The sequence below is a fragment of the Ochotona princeps genome, chromosome 10, assembly GCF_030435755.1.
Source record: "Ochotona princeps isolate mOchPri1 chromosome 10, mOchPri1.hap1, whole genome shotgun sequence".
NCBI classification, from domain to species: Eukaryota; Metazoa; Chordata; class Mammalia; order Lagomorpha; family Ochotonidae; genus Ochotona; species Ochotona princeps.
This window is the reverse complement of record NC_080841.1, coordinates 56,617,319-56,634,608: the sequence shown is the minus strand read 5'-3', so window position 1 is coordinate 56,634,608 and position 17,290 is coordinate 56,617,319. Positions and strand designations below refer to the sequence as shown.

General features: G+C 37.6%; 1 protein-coding gene across 9 annotated transcripts in view; it reads left to right on the top strand.

Annotated features, from left to right (window-relative positions):
- CELF2 (CUGBP Elav-like family member 2) overlaps positions 1–17,290 on the top strand; it is a 557,307-nt gene that overhangs the window by 110,912 nt on the left and 429,105 nt on the right. For all 9 annotated transcript variants that reach the window (XM_058669492.1, XM_058669491.1, XM_058669481.1 and 6 more), the window contains exon 2: positions 7,725–7,760. In XM_058669492.1, coding sequence (XP_058525475.1) covers positions 7,725–7,760 — 36 coding nt within the window. The remainder of the gene's footprint in view (positions 1–7,724; positions 7,761–17,290) is intronic.

The following is a 17,290-nucleotide window of genomic DNA, read 5'->3' as shown; positions in this document are numbered from 1 at the left end:
TCTTCCTCTCTGTCTCTCCTCATCTCCATTTATCTGACTTTCCAATAAAAATAAATAAATCTTTAAAAAAAAACAGAATGAAGAGAGAATGGATTGTGTTTAAGGTGTTTACGTTTTTAAAAAAGATTTATTTACTTTTACTGGAATGTCAGATTTACAGAGAAGGAGAGACAGAAAGATCTTCAGTCCTCTGTTTCGCTCCCTCGTGGGTGCAGGCTTTCAGCCATCCTCTTCTGATTCCCCAGGTCACAGGCAGGGAGTTGGGAGGGGAATGCAGCAGCAGGGACATGAACCAGCACCCGTATGAAATCCTGGCATGTGCAAAGTGAGGGCTTTAGCCACTAGACTACTTACATTGGTCGCTTGTTTTGTTGTGTGCGTCTCTATTCCAAATGCAAAGTTTCTTTTGTTTTTATAAAGATTTATTTTGTTTTTATTGGAAAGTCATATATAGAGAGGAGAAAATACAAAGAGGAAGATCTTCTGTCCATTGATTCACTCTCCAAGTGGCCACAACGGACAGAGCTGCACCATTCCAAAGCCTGGAGCCAGGAGCCTCTTCCTAGTCTCCCACTTAGGTGCAGGGTCCCAAGGCTCTGGACCGTCCTTGACTGCTTTCCCAGGCCACAGGAAGAGAGAGAGATGGAAAGTGGGGCCGCCAGGATTAGAACCAGCACCCTTATGGGATTCTGGCACATGCACTATAGCCGCTAGGCTACCGCACCAGGCCCGAATGCAGTTTCTAATACTGAGGCCCTTGGTATGGTCAGTTGCTCAATGGCACTGATCACCAGAGTGAAAAGATGAGCGTGTACTATACAAGGGCACAGAAAGTGGAATTAAAAGATATTATTTCTGTTCAACCATATTTTTAAATCCAGGCATAGTTTTTTCATAAGATGTACTTTTCTTAACTTTCAAAGATCCTTCGTATGCATGGATTTAAGTTGTTTGCACCAAAACAAACTTACTTTAAATGTATATTATATATATATGTGTGTGTGTGTGTGTATATATATATAAGCTCAAGGGCACAAGGACTTGGGCCATCTTCCTCTGCTTTCCTAGGTGCATCAGCAGGGAGCTGCATCAGAAGTGGAGCAGCCAGGATCCAAAGCAGTGACCTTATGGCCTGCCAGTTTTACAGGCAACATATTTTTTAAGTTATTTTTATTTTTGATGATTTTTACATAGTTGATTAGAGTGGGGAGGATCAGGGGCTGCCGGGAGGTAGGGAAGGTCATCATTTCCACATGCTCTTTTTTCGCTTCCAGCATCTGGGAAAAGGAGGGAGATAAGGGGAGAAGCCACACCCAGCCTCCCAGCCGTCCCAGGTCCCCAGTGTGGGGCGTGCTCTGAGAGTCCTGCTCCGCAGGTTTCGATAGCTCAACAGTTCTGAATCTTAACTCGCTATGCCGCAGTGCTGGTTCCTGTCTGCAAAGTTTCTGATGTACTCTAGTCTGTAACAAATCTGTGACTTTTTATACCGAGCCTCAGTGTGACATGATTGATAACCTAGGCACCAGAGCCTGAAGGCTGCGGCTCTTTTCTAACCCTGACTGTCACCAGCTGTGTGGTGTTAGAAAGTTACTCAACATTTTTTATGTGTCTTTTCTTCATCTTTGTCATGGTTTAATATTAATTGTTTTTTCATGAAGCTTTTATAAGAATTATGTAAATGACCTCAAAGAGTGGTTGATATAAGACCCCAATATTAGTGTCCAAGCTCGTGAGTGTGTGTAATTCTAGACTTTAACACATGAAAATAATTGTGTATGTTTGTATATACACATACACACAGATATACACACAATACATATTTTGATGTTTGGAATCTGAAGAAAAATGAGTATAAAGTGAGAGAGAAGAAATGAAGAACTGGAATAAAAAGGAGAGCTGAATGTTTGGATGTATGATTGGTGTTTTCAAGCATCTTTCAACAGAACAGAATCTTTAATCTCTAAGGAGTTTGCATGTCCCAGAGCTAAGCATTGCCTGAAAATGTAGATCTGTCTGAGTGGTGGCATAACACCACAAGCAGAAGATTCCACACTGGACCGATCTCATGTGCATAGTCATAGTCAAAACATGGGTCTGCTGAGAATGTAGTAAAACATCTCCTTCAGGCCCCATGCATGCCATGTATATGAAACATACATGAAGGTTGTCTTTAGAATTTGGTCACATTCCCAAGATATTTCATTATAAATGCAAATGTTCATTATGTGACAGTTTCATAGGCTCTGAGAATCCCCCCACCCCTGCCCACACCCTTCCCCCCTGGTGGATTCCTCCACCTTGTTGCAGTATTACAATTCAAATTCAATCAAGATTCTTTCCTTGCAAACGTATACCAAGCATAGAGTCCAGCTACTTATTGTCCAGATGGGTTGAACAGTTTCTTGGGGAGACCATTTCTGGTCTGAAGTTAGAGCTAGTAGAATATCATCCCAGTCAATTAAGAGTCCCAATATAACATCAACAGCAATTTGCAACATTATGGAATTGACATGGTTTTGAGTAACCAGTATGTTAAAAAAAAAAAAAAAGCAAGTTCTTAACCACATTGACTGGCTGCTATATACCTTAAAATGGCTATAGGGTACTATTAAGCTAAAAAAAAAAAAAAGAAAAAAGAAAAGAAAATTATACATTATGTATATTACAATACAAAAAAAAATAAATGCAAATGTTCCAGGCAGTGACTTTAAAGACCCACATGGGATCAGCATTGTGGTATATCAGGGTAAGCCACTGGCTGCAAGCTGCCACCTACAACACTGGGATCCCACACTGGAGTGGCAGTTCAAGTCCAGGCTTCTCCTTGCTAATGCACCTGGGAAAGTAACAACTGGTGGCCCAAATGCCTGGGCTCTCCCATCCATGTGGGAAACCTGCATTAAGTGGTGGGTTTCTGATTTTGGCCTGGCTCAGTCCCAGCTGTTGTGGCCATTGGGAGTGAACCAATAGAGGGAGCATCCATCTCTCTCTCTCTCTGTCTCTCTGTCTCTCTCTTTTTCTCTCTCTATCAGTTTGTTTTTCAGATAAGTAAATTTTAAAATCCCAGTACCTATAAAACTGTGTCACATAATGCAATGTAATTAATAAAAGAAAAAAATGTTTAAAAAAACATTAAAAGGCATACAATTTTATTCAAGCAAATGGGTGACCAAAAAAAGGAGGGGGTAGGAAAGAAGGGAGGAGAGAGGAGGAAAGGGAAGGAAAGAAGGAAAGATCTGCTTGCTTGTACTACTTTCATCCTTAATTAAAATAAAGAAAACTTTATTCCTTCTGCAGGAACATTAGATTTGCAGGGCATGCAATAAAATAAAATGTATTTGCCATTAAGAAAATGTATTTGTATTTTTGGAAGGATCGAAGTTCCCATTGGAGGAAAATATTTCCAGGTCTTGAAAATATTTATCATGCTGACACGCAATTAGCATGGGGGCTGACATCCTCTGTTTTATAGTTGTCATCTATTTTTGGAAACTGGCATGTTACACAGAAATAGAAGGTGTACTCTTGCTTCAACACTTCCTAAAAAAAGAACAGTTTGCAGAGTTTGGGAATGAAGAAGGGTAGGAGATGAGAATGAAGAGCATTATTTCAGATAACTTATGAAAGTTGGCATTATTCCTTCCTTACACTGGCAGATGTTCTGCATACTTAAAATTATGTTTTTTTTTTAAAGTAAGGATAAATGTACAGAACTCACAACATACAAGGGACACTCATCTACTGTTGAAAAATACTTGCCTCTTGGTTTTTTACTTTGGTAAATTTGAAGCACAACTTCAAATTTGCAGAAATTTCCTGTTTGATTATCTTGCTGATTACATCACACCCATAGGTCCAAGGGGAGTTTAATCATTGCACTTGGAGGGCAGGAGACACATCTGTGGCCAAAGGAGTTTGCCAGGGTACACAGCTTATCAGAAACATGCACTTTCCAACATCTCAGTCTGCTTTATGCCTCCCGGGACAAGTCCCTCAGAACATAAAATTTCAATTTAATGTTTGTTTATCATTGTTTTCATTCAGTTCTAGCAATTTTTCCCTTAAAATTAGATATTGTGGTAGAGATCTTAAGGGAAAGGAAATTAGACCAATTAAACTCCTAATACTGTTATCACTGCAACAAGCATTTTTTAAAAATTATTTTAAAGGATTGGAGTTACCCACAAGTAGATAATGGTTAATGGCACTGTTACACTCTTATTTGTTAAGGATCAGGGTGTATGAGGCACCAAATATTCAAAATTCTGATTTAGAGGTGATCTTTGGCTTGGAGGAAATTTTGATAGGGAAAAACTATAGCTCATCTATCATGTTGTACTTTATAATCTCCTCTGCTGGAGTCTAAACAGTTGGCAGAGGGCTCAGCACTCAGGTTCATCTTGGTGCCTCTTCTCACTCCCAACATTGTGCCTGAATAAGGGAGGGCTACCTGACATTTTATCAGTAGGATCGAATTAAACAATAAGTTACTACACAAAATATTTTTAAATTCACCTATAGATTTTCATAATATGCATTTTTCTGTGACTGTGGATGAAGACGATCTCCCTGAGGAAGTATTACAAGTAACATACATTGTAATCTATAGAAAGCACAATGAGAAGTGTATGATTTTTACATCATGCACAATAAGTTCCTCCCAGTGGATTATGGAGAACTGATATCTACAAGACACACAGTGTATTTTGCTGCACTTATTTACAGGATTCTTTATAAATGCATGAAAGTTTTAGCAATAGTAAATGGATGAAAATGAACAAAGTGTTGATTTAAAAGCTCTGGTGTTTGCTGATCTGAAAAAAAGTTGGAAACAGCCGTTTAATCTGGCAGTAAATTTGCATTTGTTCCCTGTCAGAGTATCTGGGTCCACTTCCTGGCTCTGTTTCCTGGCTTCAGCTTCCTGCTAAGGCAGACCCTGGTGGCAGTGGTAATGGCCTCAGTATTTGGGTTCTTGTCACTCTGGCGGGAGACATGGATTGTGTTCTTGGCTCTTTGCTTCAGTCTGGCCCTGTCCTGGCCATTTCAGGCACTTAGGAAGTGAACAAGTGAATTAGAGTGCCCTTTGTGTATCTTTCTCCCCCTTTATTCCCTCCATTTCATCTCCCTCTTTCACCTCTTCTTTCTCCTTATTCTGTCCCCCTCTGTCACCTAATCAGATAAATATTGCAAAAAAAGAATAGTGATTAGTTTAGTAAGACTGAACTTCACTGCTGTTATTTTGTTGAACCTTTATGCTCTACCCTGCAAGTTTTCAGTAGTTACTGACACCAACTAGTGTTTGTAATTCTAATGTAAACTTTGAAATCGGTGGTTGTACATGCTAGTACTTATTAAGTAATGAACATCACTTTTTCCAGGGTCTTTTTCAGTTAAAAAACAAGGCCAACATGTTTTCTTTGAATGTGTGTGTCCACTGAATAGAGTTCTATGGTCTCTCATACATAAACCCACCTGTTATTCACCATTTGAAATTTTTATTTAATTTTTTAAGAACAAGATTTCAAAGACACTCATCAAAACAATATCTTTTTCCCCAATATTATATTGTTGTGTTTCCCATAGATTTAATTTAACTTCAGAAGGCAAAAGAAAAGTTAAGAAGTTTAAGTAACTTATCATCTTTCAAAAAAATCCACTATAGTTTTCATAGAAGTAATAATACTTTCCTACATGCTTATTTAATCAGTTGCACAGCATATTTTATTTTTGAAGAAATTAGCATGAGACTACCGCTGAAAATGAGTTGGAGACCAAATACCAGATACTGTTGATGAGTGTAGAAACTTAAGTGGCAGGAGCCAACATGAGACAGACATTTTTAAGAGTACTCAGTCATGAGGATAGAGAAGGTTCTTTATTCCACTAGCTATTTTGTAAAGAGGTCAGTTATGAATAGTTCTATTACTCTGTCGTAGTGATTTTCCACTAAGGGTGATTTTGTCCCCTGGGGACATTAGGCAATGTCTGGAAACACTGGAGGTCCCAAGGGGAGGATGAGAAGGGTATGATGCTCTGGCTGAGAAAGGCTGCCCAACTGTTTATTTCAATGGATTGATCATAAAGTATGAGCATTATATATTCCAGGAAGGAAAAATAAAATAACTAAATGATTAGTCACAAAGGTAGATAGTTGTACTTTAATCCTGGGATGGTACTGTTACTGTTATGAAGCTTTACCTATAAATCTAACTCCCTGATCAGCAAGATCAGCAAAGTTTATTAAGTTATTCCTGATAAACAGAAAAATAATGTTTGCTGTGCACAATATATGTTGTTTTAATGTAACAAAATGGTAACTAATATAATAAGCATTTAGAAGACAGATGGATACTTCAGTTGTGATGTGTTGTTAAGAAAAAGTGAGGGTAAGAATACTTAGTTGAGGTATTGACAATTCCAGATTCTGTTTGGAAGGGGAAATTTATTACACAGGCTCTACATTCTTACAAGTTATGAATGTGAGAATCATTCAACAGCAGAGCAGTCATTGCCATCAACTATGGTATTGCTGAAGAAATGGAAACTTGTCCTGAGAGCCACGTTCTAAAGCAGTCATAGCTGAAGGGTTACTATTATGTGATTACTTCAGAGAAATACGTCTGTGGGAGCTAAGCTTGTACTCATTCTTTTCCTAAGGAAGTTTGACTATGGGAACTCTGTCTGTGGTCTCTATCGGAGGCCGTAAGTAGGAAGGCGTGCTGGAATCTGGGAGGACCAGGGAAGGCTGGTGGAGGAGGAAGTCTTTTATTTGGATTGACAAAAAGAGTAAAGAAAATATGAAGTTAAAGCTCAGGCTCTTTGTCATGGTTGACATATGAGCTTTCACAAGTCCCCGAGCCTTCAGTAATTGTGCACCATGATTTGTGTATATATGTGTTTTGTTATTTTTTCTGAATAAGGTGTTCATATCTTTAATGAGCTTACTGAAGGGGTAAATGATCCTAAGAAGATTATGCACCATTATTCCTAAGAATTAACACTTAATTAATCCCCGGGTCTGCAGTTGAGCCCTCCTCCACTTTTAAAATATCTCAACATTAAGCTGCCATCTTCTCCTCCTCCTCGTTTCTCCCTTTATTTCCAAGAACACATCTCTTATTCAAAGGCAAGTTCTGGCAATTAGGAGAAAGTTGGTTTGAAATTTGTCTATGGTTGTTTCTATTGGCATGTTCTAAAGCCTTTAATTAATGAATCTTCTTTTATGCCATTTCATTGCATCAGCCTACTGCAGAACAAAATGGTAGGACATTGTAACAGAGAAATGAAAATCAATAATTTGCTGAAGAAAGGGAATTGTGTTTTTGCTGTTCGTTTCTTTGTTAACCTCAGATGGCAGAGATCGGTGTGAAGGAAAATCCTCCCAAAAACCTTCTTCCTGCATGATTCTTAGAAAGAGAATGATTCCTAGTGCTTTGTTAAACTGTCAAATATCTAAAAGGTGACTAATATCAGTTAATTTCTGCCACTAGAAAGCAGAAGCAGATATTTTACATGGTTGTAATTTTCTTTTGAACATAACCATTGAGTTGTCTGATAATTAATTAGCAACATAGTCAATTTTCAATTTTAAATACCTGTATGTGGATATCTTCTTTACACTGATGATATCGTATTACTTTGGGGCATTCTATTATGTGAATAAGCCAAATGTGTGTCATTTATCAAAATAACCTTAATCATACTTACATTCTTTTTTCCTACAGAGAGACCGCCACAGAGTTAGCTGGAAGTCTACCAAGGTGAGCAAGCTGACTACCCCTTCTGTACCTGATTTCCACTACACGCAGAAAGAAATGGAAAGATCTCTTTAAAAGATCTTCCTATACCTCACATCCTGTACCATCATGTATATGCCAAAAATTATGTGTGAGTCACATGTAAGTGGCGTAACCAAGACATAATGAAGCTGATGTTCATAAATTACTTAGTCAGATTATTTCATTCCTTTGAAATCATGTTGTATATTTACCATAGAAACCATAAAAGCCATAAAATACACTGCTTTTATTATATTCTTGGAAACTGAAAGTATACTGAATTTATTTTTTCCAAGTATACCCACTATTGTTATTGTGCTTAGAGACTTACAAATCTAGAATTAACATTGTAATTTTAATGGCATGAGTATATCCTTAATTCTTATTTTCATTTAAATCAAGACTTAGGAATATTTCATAAAAACCAACATAATTGATTGGTGTGTTTGATCTATTTTTATATCTTATGTAGATACTGTTATAATGATATGACTAACAGGATGCATATTCTAGAAACTAGGCATCAGGAATGATTGCCTCTGTTTAATGGGGGGTAGTAAAGAAGAAAGGAGGATGGAGAGTGGAAGGAGGTAGCCTTGTTTGCAGTGGTGTTTGCTGCTCTGTGCATATCCAGAATGTCATCTTAGCACTTAGGATCATGACTTAACCTTGAAGATGCTCAGTAAACATTTAGGGATGAATGAGTATGTCTTAGGGTGTTGCTGAGAACTGTTGCAAATGGAAATCAAGAGAATCTCAAGAACAGGAGAAAAAGAGTGAACAGAATGTGACCGTGAACAGCACCAGGGAATTGGGGGAAGTACAAATTGTCACCATCTGTTCCAGGAGGGAAGCACATTTGGTTGCTTTTTTTGTGCAAAGAAAATCTTTGCTTATAGGATCATGATTAATATTGCCAAAAAAACTATTTACTGTGATCCAAATATTTAAATTGCTGTATGTCTTAATTCTCTGGACAGTGTCCCAAAGAAAGATTTCAACCATGTGCCATTTACAGGGTTAAAACTGTACGTGTGTTCTGCTTTATGTATCCCTGCTGAGTCTGTTTGTCGTACTTTCACTTTGGAAAAAGTCCACCGTGAAGACCTGAGCAGCCCATCATTTACCAGGAGAGAGAGGGTTGTGTTTCTGCCCATGTTTGTGATGAAGAAGTTAATCCTGAAATAATGGAATGAGGAATGACTTCCAAACTTTTATAGAATGAGTAAGGAGCAGACCACCTCTGTATTGTCAGAGGAGATTCGCATCACGCCGTAATCATGCAGATGAAAATTACTCAGATGTCTGAGAAATCTGCAGCGACACCCTGCATTCTATTAACTCGTGCCATATTGTGCATACCAAGCAATAATTCACATATTCCCCAGCAGTGATCTGCTGTGGCTGTTTATTACTCAAGGGAGACTCCGCTCTTTCTTGAGTTTGGTGGGTGGTATTGTGGTAATGAACCTACTTTTTTTTGGTGAATTTTTGTGATTCTAATGTTGAAACATGTTGAAAAATAAACACGGCCAACGATCATTCTAACTGCAACTCGCAATCATTGCTGTACATGGCAATCGGAGTGTTGGAAGTAGTGTCAGTTATTTCTCAGTTTTACTTCCTGTGTAACCTCAGGTACTCAGGTGGCTTTCTGGGGGTGCAGTTTGGAACTTGTTTGGTTGGTAAGGATTTCCTTTCCTCATGTTAGTGCATGGTAATGTAATTACTTGGTGATGAATCCTTCCCTTAGAGTTCAGGATATTTCTTTTGTTACTGTTTGTTTTCTTGGTACAACCCTGTAGAATCCCACCAGTTGTTCAGCTTCCAGTCTGTTTTCAGCTTTCTTTGCCTGTCACTGGGGAAGTGTAATTGAGCCCTGAAATACCTCCATGCTATTTAGAACATGGCACCTGTAGTTATTGTGTTTGTTTGTTGGCTGATGATTAGTGGAACATGGCACTTTGAATTTTCTATCCCTTTAGTCATAAAAATGTGCTTATTCTATGATATACAGGAAAAAACAAAAATTGCAGTTCAGGCAACTGCTACCAATGATATGTGACTAAGAGGGAAGATGGTGGCATTTTATAATATTTTTTTTGTTTCATTTTCATTGGTCTTGACTGTTGAAATTTTCCAAAAGGTCATTTACAACTGTTGCATAGGGGTGGGATATTTCAACTTTAATTGCCTTCCATGGCATTAATTTAAAGTAGCTAGTCATTGGTTGATAATATTCTGTGAAAATGTGCAAATCATGTAGCAGTGGATTGTGTCTTGGTTGTCAAAATGCCTTGAAATGAAATGAGATGTGTGCACAAGGTGCTTGAAGAAGCAGCAGGTTTGTTTTTCATTACTAATGATAACCTAAACATGTTTTTGAATTCTTGCCATTGCTGAAATTAAAGCCTGGTAATAATATGTCACCAGAAAAAATTAGATTATATGAACAAAATGCACTAAGTACTGTAATTATATTATAAATATTAAAAACCAATGATCTTGTTGCGATTAAAATAAATGTTATACTGGCTACATGCTCTACTCAGCCGTCTTCCTCTGTCTTGAAGTGTCCCTGAAATCATATAAATGTGTGTTTCCATTTCTTCATCTGTGAATATAATCATTTTTCAATCTTATTTAGAGATTCTTCACTTTTATCTTGCTTGTAGCAAAGAACAACTATGCAGTCCAAGTAATGTTCTCCCCATTACTCCCATGTTTTTCAAATTTGTTTCTTAGGGTGAAGAATGTTTGGTTTAGGTAGATGTATTGTGACTGAAATGTGGTGAAAATGCTATTTTTCAAATGTAATGTAGTCAATTAATTATGGTAAGCTTGGATTTTTTACAAATGATGCCTATACAGAGATGAAACTTCATTTTGGATGACAAGAAAAGCTATAAACAAATGTATATCAGCAGAGGTTATAACTTCTGTACTCATGCATGAGTAGGTGATGTTTTGCAAAAGAGAATTTTAATTTCTTGTTATGATAGCCCACTGTTATTCAATCTAAACTAAACAGTTTGGAAAATAAAGGGATTTAATAGATTTTAGTAGAAGTATCTTAAGTACTGCAGCAGATATTCACAAGCTGGTTCTTAAAGCATAACACTTGATGGTTGGAATGCTCTTTGAGAACTTAAAGTATCAGTCAATGAAGTTTAAATGATTTACGTAAATCCAGTGGTATGTTGCACTCAGTTTTATTGTAAACTAGTGGGGGAAGAGGCCAAAGGTTAAAATAAAGTTTTGAAAGAGAGACTTAAGAGTTTCTTTTGGTTTCCCTCCTCCCCCAAACCTACTGTAAGGGATTTAGGGAATGTGGACATTTACTGTAATCAACAGAATCCCTAATTCCTAGATCATTAGTATATGCCATAGGGTTATTATTTGGGATTTTCTGCCATCAAGATTGAATTACTTGATTTATGTGACTATCAAAGATAAAGTCATTATACTGCAGTTTTATATAAAGAATTTTGGTATTAAATTATGGATCTCTATTAGCTGAAATTTTAACTACACAGCTTCTGTTTAGCAGAAGGGCAAGACTGACCTTTGTGGCTAACCATATTTCATACATCAGTCATGAATGTGACTGGCCATCTAGCAGAAAGGGGGAAAGGTGGAGGCAAAGAGAATTAAGATAAGCTCTCTCAGCTCAGTTTACTACTTGTGGCTCTAGAGGGGTTTAAAGTTACATCTTCAATTCCCTGTAGAAGGCTTTGGTAGGTAACAGAACTGTGTATTCCTCACGGCCCTCTATACAAAATGCTGCCTCCTGAAAAGCCTTTAGAAATTAGAAGCTCAATATGTTGGTACCTTAAGGTCAACCTCTTATCAGATAATCTAGAGCCGCAGAGCATTCCCAAGAAACAGCAATTTTCCCAACTCCCTGCGGCCTGTGTCTCAGGTACTTTCCAGATCAGTAAGTGGTTGTTTATTCATTAATTCAGCAAAAGTACATTGAGCACTAGGTATATGCCAAGAATGGTGTTCAGCTAGGATTAACTAGATAAAAACTGCCCCCATGTTTTAAGCAGTCAAACAAGGAATACTGAGATAATTCCAGTCCTGAAGGGAAATGTTGAATGCCATGAGAGAAGCAGAAAAGCATCGGTACATGCCACAGGACTGCCACAGTGCAAATGGGCTGCTTGTAACAGAATAGCCTTCAGAGCAGGAGAGTGTGCAAGGGCCAGGTTTGTGCATGTGACAGTGGATAACCCACTATACTCCAGACCTTTGAAGTTTCCATAATGGAAAATAAGCTTGCTGGTCTAAATGACTGGCTTCTGTACCTTTCAGGAACTACAGATCCCTTTCTCAAATGCAGATTTCATTTCCTTTGGATACATTCCCAGAAGTGAGATAGCTGGGTCATACAGCAGAACAATTGTCAGTTCTCTCAGCACTGTCCTTACTGACTTTCAGAGTAATTTTACTAGCCTACACTCCCACCAGCAGTGAAGGAGGGTACTTTTCTCCCCACATCCATGCCAGCAGATGTTGTTAGTAGAGTTCTGATGTATACCAACCAGTCTTAACTGGAGTTAGGTGGAACCTCAATGTGGTTTTCATTTGTATTTCCATGCTTGTATATATGTTCTTTAAAAAAAAAAAAGACTTCTTTTTTTTGTTGTTCTTGTAAAGTCAGATATATAGAGAGGATGAGAGACAGAGAGAATGATCTTCCGTCTGCTAATTCATTCGCCAAGCAGCCACAACAGCTGGAGCTGAGCCGATCCAAAACCAGAAGGCCAGAGCTTCCTCTGGGTCTTCCACATGGGTACAGGGCCCCAAGGCCCTGGGCCATCCACGACTGCTACCCCAGGCCACAAGCAGGGAGCTGGATGGGAAGTGGGGCCATTGGAATTAGAACTGGCACTCAGATGGGATCCCGGCACTTGCAAGATGAGGACTTTACCCACTGGGCTACCCTGCCAGGCCCTGTGTATGTATATTCTTAAACTTGGCATGCTTGAAAAAGAGCTCTTGAGTTCTGTCTCCACCTTTTTTGCCACCATGAACCTATCTACTTCTGTTTCCCTCACACTTAGCTGGCAGGAAGAGGGAAAACCTGTAGATTCAACCTCCAAACTTTAATTTGACCACTTGTTTTATTTCAAAGTTTTTATAAATTCCTCCCTGTGCTATTAGAATGATCATGCAACTGATCTTTGGGCTGCCTACATCCTTGTCCACAATTTAGCCTCCGTAGATAAGTCTAAGTGACTTTGAAATGTCATCAGCCAAACCAGATTATTTTTAAGACTACACAACATTTTCCTATTGCTTAGAATAAATCTATGCATTGTATTTTGACTTCCAAGGGGTGCTTTGATCTACCCCTACAACCTCACTGCCTTCTACTGTCTCTCCAGTTTCCTTTTGTTTTCCAACACATGGACCTTCCTCTCATTTTCCTCATAGAGCCCTCCTTAGGCTATCCTAAGTAGTTCTCTCTTACAACAAAATACTGCTATATCACACGTATCTACACAGCACTTGTCATTGCATGTTCATTTCTTTGCCTGTTTGTTTATGATCTATCCCTTCTTAGTCCTGACAAGAGTCTCCTGTGCTTATCTGATAATTCCTTAATTAAAAAACCTAGAACAAGGATGGTATTCGACAAAACTTCTTTTCAGTGACAGTGTGAGTCCCCATTTGAGAGAAAAGGAAGTTGGATTCTGCCCTACCAGTCTTGTTTCTCCTTTCTCCTTGGGATCTCCCTGCTCTTCTTCCCTCCCAAACTATCTCACTTCTGTAGACCCAAGATTGGCAGACTACAGCCTACAGACCAAATCCAGAGCCAGGCCTATTTTTAAATAAAGTGACATTTGTTGGAATACAACCATACCCATCTGTTTGCATATTATCTAGACCTGTTTTGACACACAAAAACATCAGCAGTGAGTACTTGTGGCTGAGATATGACCAAAGAAGATAAAAATATTGAGTATTTACTTCTGTAAGGAGGTTTGTTGACCCTTTGGGGCATCTTTGTTGTAGTTCTTTTTATGATGCATCCCTATCCTGAGGAGTTTAATGCTCCTTCTGTTAGTTCCCAAAACCCTGTTGCTAACTCTTCTCCTTCCATTTGTAAGTCTTGATAGTGCAAGTCATTGCAAAACTTTTATACCTTCTCCACTAAGTAGATAAAAATCACATGGTGATTCCATTGTTATTCATTGTTTATCCCCAATGCTTAGCAGTGTCTGGGACATAGTAAGCATTGAGTAAATATTTGCACAAAGTTTGAGTGACTAGAAGTTTGAATGAATGAAGAAATGTTTGAGTTGGGAAGGGAGGGAGAAAGATAAGGTTGAGGAAATCATTTACCAAAGAATCAGTGGTTGGCCAGATGTATGACTTCTGCTTCTGTCACCCTCCTACTCTGATTCTTGTTTTACATAGTCTTTTGCACCCAGAAAATTCATCTAATTGACTAGAAAGTTATTAACCTAAACTGGACTGCTGCCAATTCATACAAAGCCATTGCAGGGGTATATGTTAGCACAGAAGCCAAGGGATCAAGCTTTGAGCCCAGATTTGTTAGGATCCTGTGTCTGTCATTTGTTCACTATGTGAACTTGAGTGAGTTAGTTGAATTTCTCTATTTTAGTTTTTCGTTTATAAATTTGGAAAAATTATGTTACTTAAGGTAACACTGTGAATAGATGATTTATGATGATAAGTGTTAAGCTAAATGTCTAGTATACAAGTAATAAAAATTGATGGTTGTTACTGTGATTCTCAAAGATAGCATAATACTAATGATATTTATCAACACATGGTAGCATTCATACGTAAGAGAACACAGCATACTTAGTTGTAAAAAGCAGCCCATTGAAATGGTTCTGTGTGTAAACTTGGGAGCCAGACTCCAGTCTGTTGTCAAATCCCAGTTCCATCGCTGACTAGTTTTTTGACGTTCTGTAGTTTCTTTCACCACTTGGTATCTCATTTTCCTCATCTGCAAAAGAGAGTAATAGGATCAATTGGCCTGAGAAATAAGTGAAATGATGAATATAAGATGCTTATAATAGTTTACTTTGCTACTTTATTATAAGGAAATTAAAATTGTGTGTTGGTTGAAATTTGAACCAGAGAATGAAGGAGTAGCAAGCCGTTGGGCATATAAGCCTGTAATTCAGATTTTAATTTATTCAGTGTCTAGAATTTTCCCCCTTGCTGTGAATGATTATTGATCATTTAAAACAAAATACCACAAGCATTGCATATAAAATTCTCTTGACCTCACTATGACACATGAAAATGATGACCCAAAGAAAGATGATCCCAAACTTACAGTGGTGAAACCTAAGGAATAGGTGTATGGTGTAGAAGAGATTCACATGTGGTGAAAAGCACACTTCAGATTCTGAATTTTGATCTTGTTCTGCAGAACCCTGTGCAGTACAATACTGACCAGTGAAGCTGGGTGTTGGTTAGCAGCATGCTTCCCCTCCGCCCCAGCACCACAAACGGTGAGAGTATTCTGTGCTGAAAACAAGGATGCTCGGTAGGCGAGGTATACTCACTGCATCCTTGACTAACAATGTTCTCAGTTTATGGCGATAATGCCATTGTAAGTTTAAGAGCATTTGTATGTGCAAATACTGCCAATCCATAATGGGCAGCTCTGTCAGAAACATGGTTTTCATTAATTCTCCAAATTGCCTAAATCGAAACATTTCATTTTTTTTTAATTTATTTTATTTTATTGTATAGTTGTTGACAATCTTTACGTAGTTAATTGCGGTTAACAAAAAAAAGGTTCAGGGGGTATAGGGAAGTGGGTAATACTATTATGTCCATATTGAAACATTTCATTCTTTACAGATGTGTAGAAGAGCCTGTAGTGGCTAAATTAAATTATACTTGTTTTGTAATATAATGTTCTGATGTGTAACAGACTATCAGAGGGAAGATCTTTACAAGAAAAACTTCAGTATATTGTTAAGTTACACACTGCATGACCTATTTAGACTATTCAAATTCTTCTTGTTGTAGATGGCATAATTAAATTTTAAATGGAACATGATAAAGAAATTATACTGGTTATCTCAGGAGATTTGGATACCCTATTTGGTTCTTTATGAGACTATAGCAAAGACATACTTTAAAATTTAATAAAAGCCTGCCCTAATTTTTTGCCTTTTGATTTTCCTTATCTGCTTTATAATTCAAAGCTAAATTCCATGATCCACAAGTGCTAACCTGAAATAAATGATCAAAATAAAAATTCTTAAAAGCATACTTATACCAATTTAAAAATTGCATTGTTTGCACATGAGAGCTTTTTTTGTAGCAGTTTAACCCCTTTAGGATAAAACCTGTCATTTCCTGAATTTGTCAGCATAGAGAATTGGCTTTATTTGTTGCGTCTTGGAAGCATTCATATCTTGAGAGTTTATAGAGCAAAGGGATATAAATTGGTTTCAGTGTAAGATATAATTCTGCAATTAGAATTCCTTATTTGTTATTTTAAAAAAGTTATGCTTCTTGAGAGCGCTAAAGGGAAACACACACACACACACACACACCACCTTCTAGAAAAGGCAATAAGAAACAGAGAATTCCTGGCTAGATCATCCTAAGAGCCATTGCAGTCCCTTGTGTAAATAATATTGTTTGATAACCTTTTGTTACTCATTTTCTTTTGTATCTAAAAGGATACTACCAGGATGAAATTCTATGTTAAATATAATTTTCTTATATTTACTTAATAACATTCTGTAGCATAATCCATCCCCGTGCTAGGTGAAAAACCTTTCTTTTCCCCCTGAAGGTTCCAGATTTTGCTGTCCATTGAGCTGTGACAAAAAAAACAAAACAAAAACAAAAGCAAAAAAACACAGATGGGAGACTTTCTCTTCATGTTTGGTTTTATACCTTCATAAACATTTGCTCCCCCATTCATATTTGGAATTGCCAAGTTACTAAAGGCAAAAGAATTAGTAAAATGCATTCTCATTTAGGCTTAGACCATTTTAAATCTGGAAAGGCTTTCTTTTCAGGTTAGATTTCCATTCGTGGTTCTGTTATGAATTGTCCTTGTCTTTCTTTCCTGTGAACATACAGATTTCCTTTTGGGCTCAAACCACTCAGGTATCCTGTGTTGTTTCATTTTTCAAATAAGCAACATTAAACTGACAAAACACTATATAAACCAATCTGAGACAATGACACAAGACAACTTCGAAAATTAATTCACTGTTTAGTCTATATATTCTTAAGCCTTTTCTTGTCTTTTTAGGGGGTGTGTACCTTTTATGAGTAAAGCATTCTAAAGAGAAACCTTATTTGGAACAGAATTGTTCAAGAAATAGGTATAAATTCTATCTTACCAGCACCATCTATCCTTTGAGAGCTTCCCTTAGTTGTAGGCCTATGGGATTCAGGCTAGTATCCATAATAGTGAACCTGGTGGCTCTTAATCCATTAATGGAGCACCAAAGCCTCGTTTCCGCAGTAAAGGAGAATCATGCCTAGTT